General features: G+C 41.7%; 2 protein-coding genes across 3 annotated transcripts; one reads left to right on the plus strand and one right to left on the minus strand.

Moving 5' to 3' along the window:
* The first annotated feature begins 1,625 nt into the window (after positions 1-1,625).
* Positions 1,626-16,358, plus strand: LOC117767024 (myosin phosphatase Rho-interacting protein-like). Of its 2 annotated transcripts, XM_034594554.1 has the most exons (19): positions 1,626-1,721; positions 2,121-2,397; positions 5,777-5,925; positions 6,428-6,594; positions 6,764-7,893; positions 8,892-9,031; positions 9,241-9,394; positions 9,477-9,554; positions 10,604-10,636; positions 10,846-10,914; positions 11,125-11,214; positions 11,447-11,541; positions 12,551-13,196; positions 13,302-13,536; positions 13,989-14,088; positions 14,239-14,398; positions 15,029-15,133; positions 15,782-15,868; positions 16,006-16,353. In XM_034594554.1, the coding sequence occupies exons 2-19, from the start codon at positions 2,242-2,244 to the stop codon at positions 16,150-16,152; spliced, it is 3,741 nt and encodes a 1,246-aa protein (XP_034450445.1). In that variant the 5' UTR covers positions 1,626-1,721; positions 2,121-2,241; the 3' UTR covers positions 16,153-16,353. The 2 variants fall into 2 exon arrangements, with proteins under 2 accessions (XP_034450445.1, XP_034450452.1); XM_034594561.1 differs by lacking the exons at positions 1,626-1,721; positions 2,121-2,397 and adding an exon at positions 5,135-5,406 and having other exon boundaries at positions 16,006-16,358.
* smdt1b (single-pass membrane protein with aspartate-rich tail 1b) lies at positions 16,345-18,534 on the minus strand. The gene is made up of 3 exons (XM_034594575.1): positions 18,354-18,534; positions 16,752-16,910; positions 16,345-16,602 (listed from the first exon to the last, which is right to left on the minus strand). The coding sequence occupies exons 1-2, from the start codon at positions 18,513-18,515 to the stop codon at positions 16,773-16,775; spliced, it is 300 nt and encodes a 99-aa protein (XP_034450466.1). The 5' UTR covers positions 18,516-18,534; the 3' UTR covers positions 16,345-16,602; positions 16,752-16,772.
* Between the last annotated feature and the right edge of the window lie 1,146 nt (positions 18,535-19,680).

A 19,680-nucleotide genomic window follows, 5' to 3' on the forward strand; every position in this document is an offset into this window, starting at 1 on the left:
GATGAGCCAAGTGGGATTAACAAGCAGATGGTGCACGGCCATTCTTATTAAGTCTGAGTTTGCATGTTGGCACCAGTGCATGTATGTGACTGTGTGTCTGTGTGTGTGTGCAGCACATAGGGGAGACAGACTGGATGTGAGCATTCAGACACACACACACACACACACACACACACACACACACACACGCACACGCACACGCACACGCACACGCACACGCACACGCACACACACAGGAGAGAAAGGCAAAAACAAAAGGCCCCCTCTTGTGGCTCTTTCAAACACTGACAAACCATATGGGAATTAAATCAACTAATGATGTCAAGAGCTTTACAAACAGAATCCACTTGCTTGTAGGAGTTTGCTGTAAAAACAAGATTAAGGTAATACCTAATCCCTCTGTGATTAAAAACAAATATTATCATATTATTACTCCTCTATTTCCCAAAATAGATTCAAAGTAACTCTCCACTTTAGCACCTTAGCATAATTTCCCCCTTGTTTTCCCTTAAGTAGCTTGGGTGTAAGGATATTTATACTGAGATATTCTTAATATTTCCCCCAAACGCTGCCTGAAATGTTTGTCCCTGATTCCTTTCTGTAGCTCCACCCTGAAGTTACCAGTCAGTCAACAAGGATGTGCTCCTGACCCTAAGAGGCCTGTGCCAGCATCAGAGGGAGAGGCTTCCAATGTGGGGACTGATGGTTTTCTGTGCCTTACCGCTGTGTTTATTTTATATTTTTGGGTAGTTTTTAAAGTTTTCTTTCAATGATTCAGGTCAGTGGTAGACAGCAATTTTAAGTGTTTTATGCCCCATATAGGCATAGTGCGTGAGTACATGTATTCATCTGTTTTTAAACCCTAAGTTTTACTTTTTAAAATTACTTAAATTCATTGTACACTGTGCAGTGTCAATAAAAGCTTGAATTGAATTGAATTGAGTATTTCTCCAGTAGAATTTACAAAAACGTTTTGTGGATCTGGCTGCACAACAGCTGTTGGAGCTGATCGACTGGCGTGTCACCAGTTAAGCCTGTATAGCTATTGCCAATTTGAGATATTATTGATTTCTGTTTGAAATGATTGATCCATTATCAAACCATATTTTTCCCTGTTATTATCCTTTTAGACTTATTAAACTTCAATGTTACCAATATCCTGACTGATGCTACCAACAAGGCACCTGGTTCATCTTTCTGTATGAACTCTGTGTTTTACTCTGGAGTTAAAAAATAAAGGTGGATAATGTTGATGATCAGGGTACAGATGCAGTATACAAAGAGAAAAAAAGATTGAATTGAAAAAGATTGTTAGATTAATATGACCACCTTTATTGCACGTTTTATTATAGATTACTATAAACTGCAACTTTCTTTACGGCATTAGCATTTTTATAATGTTTTCTTTTTCACTTTTTATTCCGTACCAACACATTGTAACTCTGGCCTCTTTGTGGCTGCACCGTCAGACTAACCATCTGTGCAGCACTGTCCATGAGACATCTGCCAAGAGGAGTCAGCGCCTCGTTCCACTTTCTAAAGATGATGATATCCGATAGGACACAGTCAACATATTGGATCCATGAAGGTTTGTTTTATTTGACAAAAGACCATGAGCCTCCGTCGCCTCCGTGGCCACTGAGCTTTCAGGGAAGGATCTTTTCTTGGAGATAAAACTTACTACACTGTTTCACCTTTTGACTCCGGATCACATTCATAAGGTAGAGTAATGTTGTCATTACGTATTTCTGCAAGTGGTATTTGTCAGATATAACACTGGAGGATTCCCTCTGCTTTTTGGCACCGTCACAATTTTCTGCTCTGTGGTGTAAAGCTATCCCAACCATAGTGGGGTGTGTTTCAGTCGAGTATCTGTTCACGCAAACCCTTTTAAAGAGATATGACATTGTTACATTGTATTATATTACATGACATTGAAAACTGTTTATGATCAAAAGTTGTTTTGTTTAAGTTTGAAGGGCTATTATTCTGCTTACATGCAATTAAAATCTAAAGAGTTAACGTTTAATCCTTTAGAGCCTCCTCATAACGAATCATTTTATTGTTTTGTTAATTGTTACTCATATTATGCTAATGAACTGTGTCTATATCCCACCAAGAGCCTCCTGGGAAATAACACCACAGAGTCTCAATTAAAATCAATAGCTCTTTTAGTGCCAACCTGCCTGAGAACATCCAACTAGACGCGACAAATGACAGGAAGGAGTCAGCGGGATCAATATGGCGCCCCCTGCTGAGGACCATTACTGCCGTCAGTTCCAGCCGAACACCTTTGACCCTTCCCGCTGCAGCTCCTGCCTGCGACCAGATCATATGCATCTCAGCAGCAAGGCTGCGGCCGCCGCTGCTCCACAACAGGAAAGTCCACACGAGTCGGTACGTACATGAATCACCTCAAGATCTCGGTCATGTATTTAAACATTTTCCAGAATTTCACATAATAATGCTTCAAAAACTATATACAGATTTCCCCATGTACAAAAGGGAATAAAATTAAAATAAATACAAGAAACAACTCACTTTAGAGGGTTCAATCTTTTAGGCCTGACCAGCTAAACTCCAAGGAGCTTGTTGGGGCATCTATTGACCCAATTCAGGGGCTGCATTCTTTGGAGGCTGCATTTGAAGACCATTGTCCAAATTTGTGCCAACAAATGTGTCCTTCCGCCCCCAAGCAACGGAGTCTCCACTGGATGGATCCTTCCCAGCCCGACATATCCCATGATTCATTACGCTTCTGTGACAAACTGTTTTACAAGAGGTAATGGTGGCAAAAAGCAAGGTGAAAGAGGTCAGATGAATTCATTTTGAATTTCATGTACTCAAACAAACAGCTAACCTTACCACATGTTTATAAAACACCTTTTCAACATTTTGAATCATCCAAAGAGCTTTTTCATCCGTAGCTCTGTTGTCAGGCGGCGGCCGCAAGGTTGGGAAAAGCTGGTGATGCAATAAGTAGACTCGTTCAGCTGCTTGGACTGGGTCCTCTGAAGGATGCAGTCCCTGAATTGAGACACAGCCATGTTCCTAGTTTTCTCATCACCTCAGTCAGTGTACATACCTGCCATCTTCACTAGTGCTTTTGGCAGATTATCTGTTTCTGTTCCCGAGAGATCCTGTGCACTGACCTTTGTTCTTGCTTCCTGTTGTCGGATTACCTGGTTTTTTATTGGATTATTTCTGCCTGTGCCTTTCTACCTCTCTCTTTATTCATCTATCTACTCATGCATAGCCGGTTTTCTTTTTTTTCTCCATTTATTTAAAAAGCTCCTTCACCAACCCAGTTTTTGTTAGTCTGTGTTTAGGTCCTTCGTGCTTCACAGAGCATGGCTGTTTCATTATTTCCCAAGACACCCAGAAATCAACTAATACTCTAGAGCTAAAATAAGTTCAGGCATAAATATCTTAGAGAAAATAAACAGGCTATCATTTCTGTCCAAAAACGTGAAACTAACTATATAGCAGACTTCATCAGTTGTAGCTGTAACTAAATATCTGATTGACAAAAACACAATCTCCAGGAGATGATGGAAATTTCCCCCTCTAACTATCTTTTAATGTTTTAGGCATGTATAATAAAATGTATATCTTAAGTGTATATAAGCCTGTTTGGGACTGTCTCATTCTCTGTGTGGAAAATTTCTCTAGAAGGTCCCAGAGTAAAACTCTCGAATGCAACTTTGTGCAGTTCTTCAATTGCAGTGAGAAAGGTAACTGTTAATCTTGTAAAACAAGAATCTTTAATGGAGTCACTTTTGATAGATTCCTGCTGCGGAGTCTTCTTCAACTCATTGTGCTGTAGCAGACTAATGTGGTCATTACTGCTGCCCAAAGGACGGCTGGTGGAAAAACACTCACACTTGCTATGAACTGTTACAGGTTTTTTTCCCAGCAGACATTTTGACTTGTCAAACTTCCGGTGTAAATGATGAAGTTAATCACTGGGAAAGTTGGAGAGAACAGTCATTGTTAGCAGGAACAACTGTTGTGTCCCCTTGTCATTAGTGAATCCCGTACTCAGAAACAAAGTTAAACATGTGACGCAAAGCTACGATTTATGTTGCGTTGTTATTTTCAAACAGTATATTTATGTCTCTGAACAGGCAACAGCCAGTAGCATTATGTTTTAGTCTTATTCTTGTTTATCTCAAAAGTGCTTTGAAGGAGAATTTGGTACAAACTTGCAGTTGGACTCAATTAAGAACTGATTGGATTTGCAGTCAAAGGTTAAATTTGCTGTGACCTCACAAAGCACATTTTTCCTTGTGAACACTTTACCTGAAGAACACCATGAGGGGATTTCTTCAAATTTGGTACAAACGTTCACTTAGACTCATTAACTGATTTGATTTGATTTTGGTGGTCAAAGATCAAGTTCACGGTGACCTTGTGTTCTTGTGAATGTAATTTATCAGGAATACCCGCAGAGAATTTCATTACATCTGGCACGAACATTCCCTTGGACTCAAACACGACCTGATTAGAACTTGGAGGTCAAAGGTCAATTGTGGGCCCTGCAAGGTCCAATAAGGTTTGAAACAGTAGGTGGCATTATGAGCCATTATCAACCCATAAATGCAGTTTATTTTAAAATAAATGTGGTAATAATTGTGATATTAAAACTGGCATTAATGTATTTAATCAAAGAACAGTCATTTAATTTAGTTTACCGCTTAAAACACGCATTTAAGTTACAGTATCTCTTTAACAACAGGATCGACTTGAAGTGCTTTTTAATGACTTGCTGTCATTCAGTATGACAGGTGTCATAAAACTGATCCACAACTTGCACACTGTGATGACGTCAATTTATAACACAATCACCAACTGAAACACTGTGTATGTGGGGGAAGGACAAGGTGGCATTTGATTCTGTATCATTAATTAATGAAAACTCCTTACATTCCCTGGGGACTGAGTTGTAATCTGATATGCCGCCCATATGACGCATACAAACATGTCAACTCACACAACACTGGCCCACTTATGGTCAAGTACACAGCAGAATAAAGTCAAGGAAGCTATTTTTATCAACCTAATTATGTAATACAGAATTTGCTGTCGGCTGAAAACACGGAACAACTGTTTAAATTCTTGAAACCTGTAGCCATCAAAACCTAAAATGAGTCGTACAGTTTTCTGTAAATGTGACATATGACTAGAGCAAGAAAAGATGAAGACGAGGAAGAAGAAGAGTGGGCGGTTCTGGTAACGCAAAAGCACTAGAGCAATGAAATAATGATGAGCATGACCAGGGACTAGCTTGAGTTACGTCCTGTGCAGTCTAAATGCATTGGCTTGGTGAGGAGAAGGAAGGACAGAAGGAGCGTAGCCACTGAAAACCCTGACAGCAGATTTGACTGAGAACAGTGAGACGTCACCGTAAGTGAAATATGTCTTAGACTTGGGATGTTGTGTGGCTATTTATTAGTGTGTGCAATGAAAGTGTGAGTTTATTTGTGTTGTTTGTTCTTTAAAAATGTGTGTGATGAAAGACCAATCAGATAGATGCTGTGTTCAGCTTTTGTCAGGGTCATAATGAGGCGGAAGTGACTCTGTTGGAGCTTTATTTTTAAATCATTATGTGATAACAGTGGTAAAGATCAAAAGAAATATCCAATTTCCTGTAACAGTCTAATTAAATGATTCAACAACTAGACATTTTATCTTCTGACACGTTCCCTTGTTAAAACATCAGTTTGACCAAATGCTTCAAATTTGCTGTTGTTGTGTCTTTTTCACTCCACACCAGGATACAAATGATGATGATCGCGCCCCATCCGAGGAGACAAGTGCCAGTAGCGATGATGTCAGCGGTGGCTGGACGTACGAGTGGAGTCTTGTCCACAGTCTGAGTCCTGAGTGGGAACTTAATATCTGTGTCACTGACATACAATCCAGGTGACTATCCAGTAGCCTGATTTTCAAAAAACACTTTTTACTTAGAGCTGTAACCGCACACATACCCTAAAATAACACACTCATACAGAAACTTATGCCTGTACGGCTTGTGAAAGAGCTGCTTTACATTAAGGATTTAATTTAGATGATTCTACATTTAAAAAAATGGGTTTGGAGCTGCACTAATCAATATCCTTACACCAGCAATGGACAATCAATAACCACATGCAATGAGAAAGACCTACTGTAGCTCAGAGCAAGGAATTTGTTGATGAAGCTCTCTTATTGATCATAATGGTGATGACCAATTGAAGGAATGGTTACCATATAGTTGCATATGTAAAATATCCTTATGTTTGTAATTATATTGACATTACATCGATTTTAGTTCAACCAGAAGGTTTTCAGCCGAGTGACTGCCCAGTGTCAATATTTCATATTTGAAATCTTCTCAAACTTCTTCATCTACACTTCTGTCATGACTGTGCACGACCTCCTCCAGCTCTCCAAATCAGTGGGACTGTCCCGAGAGGAGCAGATCCCTCAGCTCAGAGAGGCACCGTGTGGCCCAGAGAGATATGACCCGGCTGGACCCTTCTCCCCACAGAGCAGCTGAAGGTACCTGGATGGACGAGAGGAGGGGCAGAGACCAGTCCCGCCGGCCATCAGGTCAGTCAAAGAACTAACTGAGGACCATATTAGTTCTGAGCTTAGAGAATAGGCAACTTCTGTGTTATCTTTTATTGTGCATATAAGCAATGCAAAGTGATGTGCTCCATGATGTCTCCATGTATATTATATATTTTTGTCAATGACCTCAGGCTTGTATGATTTTCAGAGTCCAGAGGATTCAGGGAACAAGAGAGTGGCTACTTCTCTCCCGACAGAAAAGGCGATGGTGAGCGGCAGATGGAGGAAGTCAACAAAAGGCCGTATCGTTACTACGAGCGGGGACACCCCCTCCCCAGCAACTACACGTGTGAGCCCAAGGCCTGCGTCCCCTACAGGAATGTCAACCTTGGCGTGCCCTCCCAAAGGAGGAACACAGACACGTACATTCAGGAAATTTGGAGAAGCGAATCCCCACAGAGGTACACGTACCACTCCAACTTCAGACGGGGAACTGACTCAGAGAGAAACTCGCCAACCCGTCACAGCTCCGTGAGTCCTGACCGCTACAAGTTACCAGAATCTCCTGTGGGACCTCAGAGAGGGAGCTCCCTCTGTAGGAGTCAGGCTCGCTCACACGCCTCATCTCAGCTTCCATCTCATGCTCCTTCTCTGCATCCATCAGGCAGGTCCAGTCCATCTCGCAGGAGACGGTCCATTGCCTCTCGGACCGGCTCCCCCCCAAGGGCTCCCCCTTCTCACAGGAGCACAGACTCCTTCCACTTACAGAACGGTGACTATGAGGGTCCGAGGGGAGGCAGCCGAGAGTCGAGGAGTCCATCCAGAGCTTCAGTCAAGCACAGTTTGGACTCTGAGAAACTCTACAGGAACCTGGAGTTTATCTCCCGCCGTGGCTCCTCTGCCATTCAGCAGAACTCCTACGAAGCATCTCAAGCCTCTCCGAGAACCAGAACAAGCATGAACAGCTCGGCCAACACTCGCACTCGTAATAGCCGGGAAGTATCGCCAACCAGGAACATGTATGGTACGCACAGCCCCACGCCGCGGAGGGAGGCCCACTCCAGAGATAGCAGACAGAGTCCCTCTCAGGGCTCGTGGCAGGGGTCCGCACACTCCTTACTCAGCCTCCCTCCATCACATGGCTCCTCTACGTTGAGACGAGGTGCAGACTTTCAGGTGCTCGGCAGTTCAGGGTCCCATGATGCAATCACTGAAACTGATAAGGGCAGTGAGGGGAACAATAAGGTCAGCACCGACAGGAGCAGGAGCAACATGAGACGAGGCATGGAGGTCTTGCTGATCTCTGAACCCAAGAAAGAAGCAGTAGAAACTGAGGAGGTGAGAATTCTGTAGTGTTTTTATCGGCATGGCACAACATCAGTTTGTTGCTTGACAACTAAAAACCGTTGGATTGACTTTCCCTTATTTACACATCTGATGTCAGACTCATCACCCTCAACCTTATAGCCTTAAGCTCAAAGATCAGCCTCATAGAGCTGCTAACATGACTGTCGACTCTTCCTCTCAATATCCTCATTTAAAAAATATTGATTCAGCATTCAAACACAAAATGTTTCTTATTGTTCCACCATGTTTTCATTAGTACCATCTCTACCCACCCCAACACAGAAACACTATTCACCGAGAGGAAATGCATTTTTTGTATGAATTCCATGCCATACAAAAATGTTGTTTCTCGAAAAAATGAAACAAATGAAGGAAATTTTCAAAGAAACTCTAACCAATTAGTTCAAGCTTTGAATGGGTCATTTAGAAGAGAGAAATAAGAAAATGTTATTTATGGCATTATTATATCAGATTGTCAGTTTTTCAAAGTGTGATACGGGGGTTCTGAACAGTTTCAGGCGAGGCTAGTTAAGTTTAAAAATAATTATATTAGTTATTACATTGAGGATATAACTCAGGATTAAAATTCATGCTTGTAGTTTGTAGCTTCAGTATCAGATGCACAAATAAGATATTTGTGTGTCTGTCATCTGTGTGCACAAAACCTTTTCACACAGTCACAAGATATTTCTACAGCTCCAAAGCTTTTGTTACGCATTTACAATTTTTAATTTGTGGTCTTTTTTTTGTTTGTTTTAGACATTCAGATACACAATTTTGGCACACAAAATGTTATATACAGCTGCAGGCTGTGAAAGTATCAATGAACCTCATTTCACGGATGAAATATTATTGTCCCTTATTTGACTTTGTACGCTACTTAAACCACAGTTAATAGTTACAATGTACAAACTTCACATTTTTCACATTTTCAACTCTTCACAACACTCAAACAGCTGCTTTTAACAAATTCCACTTCTGTATCGCAGGTGGGGATGACCATAGACGACTACATAGTTCTGGCTGATGTTCCAAAGATCCAGCTGGAGTCAGAAGAAGAAATTCCAGGACTAAGGAGGAGGAACCAGAGTCCCAGCCCATGTAGAGACCCCAGTATCAGGTCATACAGGTTCGTAATATACCACCTGGTGCTGCATGGTATCATGGTACTGTACAGCATATATTCATGTACAACCATAACAGAAATCTGTTCATTTATTCTGCATTCCTAGTGTAGGTGTGTCTTTAAATACCTTGGCAGTTGGAAGAAAAGTGAAATAATAGCGTAGCAAGAAAGAAAAATGTGTCTTTCCTTTACACCCTAATGTGGACCTGAAGGGACCGAGATGAAACAGACGTCTACAGTTCAAGGCTTGAGCCGGATGAGAGGGGCCGAGTCAGGGAGAGAGGGAGAGACAGACGAGAGAAATGTCGGGACTCCGAGAACGGACGGTCATCTCGGAGGCCGTCCGCAGCATCTCTTCATACACAGGTGCGATGAAATAATTTTCACAAAAGAATACATGCTGAAATACAAACAAAATCCTTAATCTTGCCTGTTTGTTCTGACAAAGAGTTCAGGTCATCAGAGTGGAAAACACAGATCTTCAAAGCCGAGGGAGGAAGCTTCTCCTGAACACCTGCAAACACAGGTGAGCACGCTCCCATGATTCCCTGCATGTGTATCAATCACAGTGTTCACAGGAAACTGGGTCATTACATGGATTCATTCTAAAGTGGCTCCTCTATGTTTATTTCAGCTGTTTTACATCAGGTGCTCTCACAGAAGCGCCCTGCAGTACAAATACATTCACCAATGCTCTCTCTATGTTTCAGGCCAGCATGTTCATATGATTCATCATCTTTATAATTAGTTTCTAGGATGGTTCGAGCCAGTGTATCCTGGAGTCTGAAACTTCTGAGTCAGCAAACACAAAGGGATATATGATCACAAAATGAAACATTCAAAATTTTATAATATAAAACTTTTTTCCCATGAATTATTCCCTGGGAAATCAGTGAAAGAACAGCCTCTCGTAATGTTAAAGAAAGTTATAAAAAAAACATCCAGGATTTGCACCCCAATCTGCAGCAAAATGTAATGGGTTTTTTTCCTGACCCATATCACATCTTTCCACCAAGTTTCATGACAATTTCTCCTGTAGTGTTTGTGTTATCCTGCTAACAAACAAAAACAGACAGGGGTGGAAACATAACCTCCTTCGTGGAAGTAATATTTGTGATGTCACTGTGGTGACTTCCTCTGTCTTTTCACGTCATATGTCTCAATCTCTCCATTTTTTCCCTTCCCCAACATAACATGTACTGGACACGATGTGATGCATGGTGAGTATCTTCTGTTCTAAATACTGCAACAGCAGCTGTTTGCCTTTAAGTCAGTCAAACAATGTTTTCCTCTTTTCCTCTTCCTCTTCCCTTTTACCTCATGTATCACGCTTTACAAACGTTACAACTCTTCCTCTTTCTATCTACACACGCTCTGCAGCACATTTCCCTCTTTTCATGCTTTCATATTTTGCCCTCCTCTCTACGCATGCTTCACAAGCCTGTCGTTTTCTCACGAAGACACACTCATCTGCCACTGACAGTTTGGCTTCCTGTTGTTTCACACTCTAACTGCTACAGGAGCTTTAAAGAGCTTGTTCTTGATACTTTAACTGCAGAACGTTGTTCCTTGAAGGGGTGGATGTCCAGACTGGATGAACAGGGGAAGGTAAATAAGATGTTTTGTAACTTTTTTTATTATTATTTTATTTCATACAAAGTAAGGATAGTGTGGTTTTTCAATGATAACTGATTTTGTAACCACAATGACACACACACAGACAGAATCAACCAATATCCACACACCTGAAAATATTCATTACAATATATTTGTGTTTGACTTCACAGTTTAATTTACATTTACTGTTTCTTGCTTAGTGGAGGAAACACTGGTTTGTTCTGGGTCATACTTCGCTGAGGTTCTACAGAGACTCGGAGGCTGAGGAGGTTTGACCCGATGAGTACTTTGTCAGAAAACATCCTACATTTGAATCTCCAGCAATTAATTTCCTTTGACATGATGTGAAATGTTTTTATCTAGGATATTTTCATCATTGGTTGGACCCTGTCATCTGTTTCCTTTCATTCTTCTTCTTGTTTGTTTGCTGCGGTTTGATGTTACATGCCTGAATTTGAGCTCTTCTCATTGTGCTGCAGTTGGATGATCTGGATGGAGAGATCGACCTGACGTCCTGTGTGAACGCGTCCGATTGTGACGTACAGATCAACTACGGACTCCAAATACAAGTACGTGTTCATCTACTGTACTTGTGCTCATCGTGTTGTGCAGTGACAGATGGCCCGTCTGACACCTAAACCCCCCCCTATTTCCACATCAAACTTCCTGTTTAACACTGTGTGTGTGTGTGTGTGTGTGTGTGTGTGTGTGTGTGTGTGTGTGTGTGTGTGTGTGTGTGTGTGTGTGTGTGTGTGTGTGTGTGTGTGTGTGTGTCTTGCTCTGTCTTTTGATCTCCTCCAGACAAAGAGAGCAGTGTTCACTCTCTCTGCTGTGACCTCCAGAATACGGCGGAACTGGGTGAAGTTACTAAAGCAGGCTATCCAGAACAACACGCAGTGAGTCCGACTTTATCCTGGAGGAAGTGGTGGAGGAAGAATTCCGTAGAAATACGGCACTGACAATCTCAAATATAACAAGAAAAAGTATGTAGTGTAGCTAAATGGCCATCGTGAGTGTTATGTTGTTTTATCATATACCCATCCATTATCTATAGTGCTTATCCTTTGAGGGTCTCAGGGAGGCTGGAGCCCATCCCATCTAAGAGGTGGGGTACACCCTGGTCAGGTAGCCAGCGTGTCACAGGGCCAACATTCAGAGACAAGCAACCATTTACTCTCACTATTACACCTATGGCCAATATAGAGTCTCCAAAAAACCTATAACCCCAATCTGCATGTCATTGGACTGTCATATTTCCGTATGAAGAAGCACGCATGAAGAGAACACCGTCGAAGATGTCTAAAGTTTGTGGTGATAAAATTTGATGCTGATGCGTCAACACATGATCTCAGCAGCGGAAATAATACTTTACATTCTGCATCAGTTGTTGTTGAACCTCCCGCTGCGTTGCTCATGTTTGAAACGCAAATTGCGGAGAAAGTCCGGAACGGAGATCCTCCGCAGGTCATGTCTGAAAATGACTCAAAGGACAAATACAGTGAATGGATTTGATAAAAGACAAAACATTATGCAATGTGCCAATATCCAATCATGTAAACAGTATGCAAGCAATAGCGGTGATCGCCTCATACAGAGAATGAATAATACTTAGAAAAAGACCCTCCGTTAACATTGTTCATTTAAAAGCCTGGCTTCTGCAGTTAGTTAATTAAAAGTCATATTTTATCAGAATGTCAAACAGGGGGAAGCCTGAGAAGATAAACATACAAAACTCCTGACTCTAGTTCTTTGAATGTGTATTTTCATCAGACGTGAAAATTCCTGAGCGGTGTGAAGAAATGCAGACAGTGGGGCTGGGTGGTCTGTGTGTAGTGAACCCCCTCTATCATCTTTCCTCTGATGTGTAACTCTACCCTGCTGGTCTCTCCCTCATTCTCACCACAGCCAATCAGACACCGGCAGTGAGAAAGAGAACCCCAGCTCTCGGAGACCGTCGTCATGCCAACCTCTTTCTCGCTTCACCTGCAAGGACTCTGGTTATGAACCAACCACTTCCACTTCTACCACAGCTGCAAACTCCCATCAGGCCGAGTACAACCGCCGCCACCAGAGTGTAGACGGGCATCTGCACTCAGACTTATCTCTGGCCAGTCACAGAGGAGAAGGGGAGGGCTGGGACCGCGAGCAGGCGAAGAGATTGGAGGAGAGGAACAGGTGGTTTGAGGAGGGGGTCCCCTTCAGTGAGATGGGTTGCAGGTGGGAGTCCATGGAGCTGAAGAAGGGGAGTGTGCCTGTGCCTGTTATCGAAACCATGGACTCAGAGGTCAACAGGAAGTGGGTCGAATTCGAAACGCTATCATTTAGGGACATGAGTCCGCAGTCTCTCATTGGAGCCCAGGCTTCTCAGTCAAGCCCCCCCCAGGCACCACAGTCTCCAGTTACCACCCAGACTCATGAGTCGAGCCTTGAGGAGGCCGAACACTCTGCCACTGGTTCACAGGCAGATTTAAAAAGCTCAAAGGAAGCTCCCTCATCTTTAAATGGTGTCCAAACCATTCAAACTAATACAGCTGAAGCTCTTCAGAAGGAGGTAAGAAGAAGTTATAGTTCCATGCAAAGAAAATAATTGTAATGATATTATAAAGCAGTGACACATCGAAATCTTGTTCCTCCACTCTTCAAATCTCTCTCCCAGGCTCTCTCCCTGCAAAAGCAAGTGGAGAGCATCAAGAAAGAGCGTGCAGCCATGGGGATAGAGGTGGACAGCCCCTGTGGCCCTGGGGCCCCCTGTAGGGCCAGCCTGGAAGCCATGGAAATTGCCCATCGGAAAGCTCTGCAGGAGCTGCAGGAGAAACACAGGAGGGAGATGATGGAGCTGGAGCAGCAGAGAGACAAGATGCTGCAGGAGGAGAGCCAGGCAGCTGCTAAAGGTAAAAGAAGCTCAGGAGGTAGAGTTTGACACAAATCATGTTAGGTTAAGGATGAAGTTTATGTTTAAACCATCGTATATCTGAGCTTCAAGGTTCATTATTGGCCTTGGAAACATTATTTTGATAAAAAAAACTCATATGCCAGCTTAATTGTTTTCTAATGATTAGTGTTTTGAATTCCTGTAAGAGAAAATGAACATTGTACCATGGGGTCAACCATATTTCCATTGATAATTTCTTTCCAACCTTAAAACCTGCACTACAAACACAGATTTTTTTGTATTTATGTTTGTCTTAATAAATAATAATTGTTTATTGATGCTATCTTCTTGATATCTTTCCTCATCTAACTGCCTTTGTGTTATTTTTAAAGCTGTATAGTGAAGCCAAAGATAATTTTCCACCCTGTGGACAATTCTGATACTAATTAATTCTCCAACTGTTACTCAAAGCTATGGAGGTTCTGAGAGCAGCTCACAGAGAGGAGGTGGACAAAGCCAGGAGGTCATCTGCAGGGGCCGCTCACGTGGACACGTCATACAGGGGCCACATGTAAGTTTATTACAGGCACAGAGAGTGATGTTCATCTAACAGCCTCTCGCTGCAGGCCTCAGAGGTTTTGCACTCGACCGTGACCCTTTGCATGGAAATTTTGGCGCATTATAATTTGCTCCATGACTTGTTTGTTTGTGTGTGTGTCAGGCCCCAGGCAGAAGTCTTCCACAGTGAGTTAGATGTGCTGTCAGAACGTTACTCTCAGAAGTGCTTGGAGCTGAACCGCACTGAGCTGAGTAGCAAGAGCCAAGAGACCGAGCTCGGCCGCAAGGAGAGAGAGCTGGAGCAGCTTCGCAGAGAGAACCAGGTTAATGTGCAATACAAGTCTGATTTCATTCTGTGTTAATATGACAAAATCCCACTTTATAGACTAATGTAATCACCATGAAATTCAGATTTTCTTCTTACAGGGTCAGTAGAGCACATACCTCCACCAAGCCCAACAGTCCCCTTGAACTCACTGCACCAAATTTCAAACACTCACACATCAGTTCCCTAAACATGTCAGATTTTTCCCATCAAAATCCAGGAATTATTCTCCGGGAAATCAGTGAAAATGTCAAAGACGCCTGTCTAACAATGATGGAGAAAAGGTTAAAGAAATGTCGATCCCACAAAAATTTTAGGCTCCTTCCTGACCCATATTACTTTCTTCCACCAAGTTTCGTAGGAATCCATAATGTCTTTTAATCTTGCTCACAAACCAACAAACTCCTTGGTTTGTTTCTTTAAGATCTTTTTATATTTAAGTTTGCCTGCACCGTCTATATAGTATGTCTGTATTGTATTTGTATGTTCAGGACCCCAGGAAGACTAGAGGCACACTCATGTGCTTCTAATAGGGATCCTTAAATAAACAAAACTAAACATAAGGTACACCATTACTAAGCATGCAAGTTCACACCATTTCTTCAGCTAAATATTCTTTAATTTTCAGGAACTTAAGGCCAAACTAGCAGAAGAGATCAGCCGCATGCGTTACTTCATCACAGGGCAGAGGTCGGACACTGTGTCTCTTGGCAGCGCTGCGTCAGATGTGGAGGTACTGACTGATAGTAATCAAATTTTATGTTTGTGACCAAATTAGACCCTTTACAATGTCAACGCAAGTGAAAGTAAGTGCTACTTTTGAACCGCTTGCAGCTGAAGTCAGTTTCTTTTATTGCACCTGAAATATGAACCTGCACATGAAGGACAAATGTTGACATTGCTGTCGTCATGGGGAAGCAAAGCAACATTTGACGTATGTGCTGAGGGATTTTGAAGCCACATTAACAAAACTGATCACAGCACTTTAACTGTTGTGCCTTTTATCACCAGTAATTGCTCCCTGCAGCTACTGTCACACCTTTCTGTGTTTCTGATATGTGATGAGCATCTGTGGGTGATCAGTCCGGTGCAGCAGATAGTGCCACCTACTGTTTGAATTAAGTATCACGTTTTAGAATAACAATATTGTTAATGCTCTGTTTGTTTCTGTTGATTTTAAATCTCCCTTTCCTCTGCTTCATTCTCTGTATTTACAGTAGCCTGGTTTCACTTGGTTGTTCATGTGCTGAACTCTATTACCTTAATGTTGAATGTTAATTGATCAAAAATTCACCACTGAATTTTCAAAATAATAGTTATAGTTGCAGTCCCAAATGTATTCATCTGGTGATAGTAAGAGGTTTCTTTTTATGTCCTTCAGATGCTGCTGAGAGCAAAAGGAAACGAGGTGCAGTATCTTAAGAAAGAAATCAGCTGTCTGCAGAATGAAGTGCAGTCTCTCAACAAGGTGCGTTTTCCAAACTGACCTCTTGCATAATAAAAATACACTTCTACCTTATATTATACTTTAAAACGTCTGATTCAAACCGACCTTCCTGCCTGGTCATGATGTGGCTGCCTTATTTGTCTCAACCTTGACTCTAGGAAAAAGGAGCAGCTTATGAGCATTATAAGGAGGCCTACGTAGAGCTGAGTGACACGAGGGGTCGCAGCCAGCTGGAGATGGGCTCGCTCAACGAACACTTGAGACTGGCCAACGCTGCACTTCAGGAAGGAGCAAGACAGACCTGACCAATGAGGACAGATGTGTATTTACTTTATCTGGAAAAATCCAAGCAAGCCAATAACTAATCTAACGACATCTTTAAATTACAATAATGTGTGTTACGAGTGGATCTGGCTTAAACGAGTCAGAATAAGAATTGTGGCAAAGAACTGTGTACTTGCAACACCATGCGTAAGACTGTAAAGATTAAACAAGTGTTTTCCACATGTAATCGACTCTGTTTATTGAGTTGACAGACAGAAACATGCAAACAAGAGTGAGAGCTCAACTAGTAGTTTTATAGCCTCACATGATATGAATTTTCTAAAATCATTTTAATGCAAACAAGATATGTAGCACAGGAGTGATATGGGAGATGGGTGGAGGCAGAGGGAGGTGTTTAGAGTCACAATGCTCCATCTTCTCCATCTTCCTTGGTGTGGCTGGTATGCTTTCAGTCAGTATTGCAAAGCACCCTGTGGATGTAAATGACAAAAATAACATGTCATCACTGCAAACATGATACTACATCCTGTGAAAACAGATAAGATTGTCCACAAGAAATGTCCTAGCAACAGTGTTTAAAGTTTAAATAAGGTGTGGCTAGTGCACACTCGGACTTTACCATTTATTCTCTGAAGGTAGCTCAGTCATCGTCATCATCGTCCTCAGGGACAAAGATGTCGTGTTCCTCCAAGAGAGCGGCAAAGTTCTTGCTGATGAGAGTTCCCACGTACAGGAAAGGCACCACCACTACTGTCATGCGGAAAAGACCAAATGGTGTCTGGAAAACACGAGGAAGGAAATGTGACATCAACATTGAAGATTAACTTGAATTGTGGTCCATGAACTGTCTGTACTTTCCCCAACCATAAATTAGCTCCAACTTCAGTTTGCTGTAGAAGAGTTCTGTCCAGATTTAAGATCATGGCAACTGTTTCCCTCAAAGCTAAACATAAGAGCTGCATCTTTGACGTTACCACAGCAGAGTAGAGAAATGTTTCTTTGCCTAAAGGGGCTGATGGCTTGTTTAACGTAACTGCAACACAGCTGGATCCAGTGGACATAGCAGCTGAACCACGCCCTGGCAGCACATCACCCCCACCCTAATCCATCCTCACATCATAAACAAAATCCTCCTTCTCACCTCTATGGCCTTGCCCACCCCCAAGTCTAAGTCTGACCCCCTCCTCCCCTACACTGGGTCTGCTCACCATCTCCTGTATCAGTGTGAATACCTTTAAGGTGAGGCCATTCAGTGTGGCAGACCCCACCCTCTGGGACTCTCTCCTGACAGAGAACGGCCACGCCCCATCTCTGAGCACTTTTAGAAAACCATCTAAACTCACCTGGTCACAAGGGCTAGTTTCGTCATCCCCAGCTGGTATTTCTACTTTTACTTTCTGTCCTTGGTTTGTTGTATTTTTCGCTAGCTCTGTAAAGCAGCCTTGGGTACGTTGAAAGGTGCTGATTAAAACAAGATTATTCTTATTACTATTGACATATCTGAGGCTTTAAGATAAGTCCTGCATCTGTCGAGGGCCCCTGTCAACATCTATCTTAAGACCTTCATTATCTTGGTGCATATTACTGATAAATGATATCCATTGGGTTAACCAGAGCTAGTTTTGAGACATAGCATCATATCATCTTTTTTGCCCTGTGGCTCCCGGTAGGTTATGAGTAAAGTCATTTTTCTCCTTTTGGCCTTGAGGTGGATTCTTCTGTTTAGTTCTTATTATGGTGAATTGACTGAGAAAAAAGTAAAGTAAAGTAAATTTGAGGCTAATGTGGATTTTCCATTGAATCAAAAATGTTCATTTTAAATGTATGTAGGGTTGTTTAAATAGCTGATGACATTTTTTTAAAACACACACACACACACACACACACACACACACACACACACACACACACACACACAAAGTTACAACTCGTCAAACAAAGCAGTCATTCACTCTTCTAATAATTATTTCGACTGACTACATTAATAAACTTACTTATTTCAAGGATTTAAATTGAAACGTAAAAATATGTGGCAATTACTTCCGGAAAGAGCCCTTTCGCACGTGTAAACATGCGTCTCATTGGTCGCCCTGAGGAACCAAGCGCGTCTCCAGCCTTCCTATTGGCCGCGGCTGCTGTCAGTTCTGCGCTACACCCCGCACTGCCGGTGACTAATTTCTGGTCGGTTTTTCTCGTCGGTAACTGAGGCAGAAACACTCACTTTGTCCGGTTTGGGTAGGATGGCTCCTGAGGACGTCGACACTGCGGTTCGGATCGAAGTGGTCCTGGATATGGTCGATGATTTGGAGCCGCTGTTTCGGCCCAGTAAGGCCACAGTTTGGGTGAAGAGCCGCAGCGGCTGCCGCAGTACAGTGGTCGCCATTTCTACCAGTGTATGACAGAGAGGGAGGGGCTGAGGTTATTTATTGTGGGCGTGACGTAAAATAAACAACTTTAATAAATAATTAGGATTAAAAAAGTAATGATATAAATACATTATATACATTTAAATATTGAAAGTCCATTTAGATGTGTGTACAAATTTAACCAGAGTGAACAACTCATTTATAGTGTGAAGACAATATTCACTTAAAATCCCATCAAATGCAACAATCTGCACATTTGTACACATTATCCTAAAGACAAACTTATCCACAATCAAAATAAGTGGGACTGGGCACAATGCAAATTAATAAATTAGATGTACCCTCTTCAAATTACAAACATCACATTACATTCTCAATATTTAGCTTAAATCTGTTCAAAACGTCTCTCATAGAAGTAAATTGATGGGGAATACCTTGATTGGGTTAAATGCATGAAATGTAAAAGTTCAAATCATTTCTGAACTGCCTGTTACTTCATGGTTTATTCCCAAACAATAACTCCAATGAGAATGCTTGTTTGTCTTACAATTTAGCAGTCATCGTTTCCTGGCATTTATTTTGTGAATAAGTAAGGTTTAATCAGGGCTGTATGAGGACAATCAAGTCATAATTCCTTTTTTTCTGAGGAACTTGGGCTCTAAATCTAAAGGTTTACACTCTATAATAAAAAATCTGACTTAAATCCAACAGAATCCTTATAATTGCCAAAAGTTGTAATATCTAAGACATTATGAAAAACATAAATGTTTAGTGTGACAACACTGAAAGCAGTTTACCCTTAATAGTTCTTCAACCAAGGTCATGAAATGGCTTTAATTTGTCATATGTCAACAATTATCAGTTTTAGTGGAATGGAGTAGTTGAGGACAATATTTGTTTTTGTGTACTTTGGCTTTTAGAGGTTCAGTGTGTAAGACTTCGGTGAAAAAAAATACAATAATACTGTTACATTACGACTGTGTTTCATCTCAATTGTACAAATTGTTGTTTTCTTTACCCTAGAATGGGCACTTTATATTTACATCAGGATAATCCGCCATGTTGTTTACAGTAGATTACAATAAAAAAAAAGAAAATCAAAATGTTTTTATTTATTTTTATTTTTCGACATATGCTTTATTTCTAATAAATAGTGGGAGTTCCGAATATGTGATGCATGAT

The sequence above is a fragment of the Hippoglossus hippoglossus genome, chromosome 1 (assembly GCF_009819705.1).
Source record: "Hippoglossus hippoglossus isolate fHipHip1 chromosome 1, fHipHip1.pri, whole genome shotgun sequence".
Lineage (NCBI taxonomy): Eukaryota > Metazoa > Chordata > Actinopteri > Pleuronectiformes > Pleuronectidae > Hippoglossus > Hippoglossus hippoglossus.

Coding starts and splice junctions, on each gene's coding strand:
- LOC117767024 (XM_034594554.1), top strand. CDS start 2,242: ATGGCGCCCCCTGCTGAGGACCATTACTGCCGTCAGTTCCAGCCGAAC. Junction 9,032..9,240: donor CCCAGTATCAGGTCATACAG/GTTCGTAATATA, acceptor GTGGACCTGAAG/GGACCGAGATGAAACAGACG. Junction 10,637..10,845: donor GACTGGATGAACAGGGGAAG/GTAAATAAGATG, acceptor TTTCTTGCTTAG/TGGAGGAAACACTGGTTTGT.
- smdt1b (XM_034594575.1), bottom strand. CDS start 18,515: ATGGCGACCACTGTACTGCGGCAGCCGCTGCGGCTCTTCACCCAAACT. Junction 16,911..18,353: donor TCCTACCCAAACCGGACAAA/GTGAGTGTTTCT, acceptor CGTGTTTTCCAG/ACACCATTTGGTCTTTTCCG.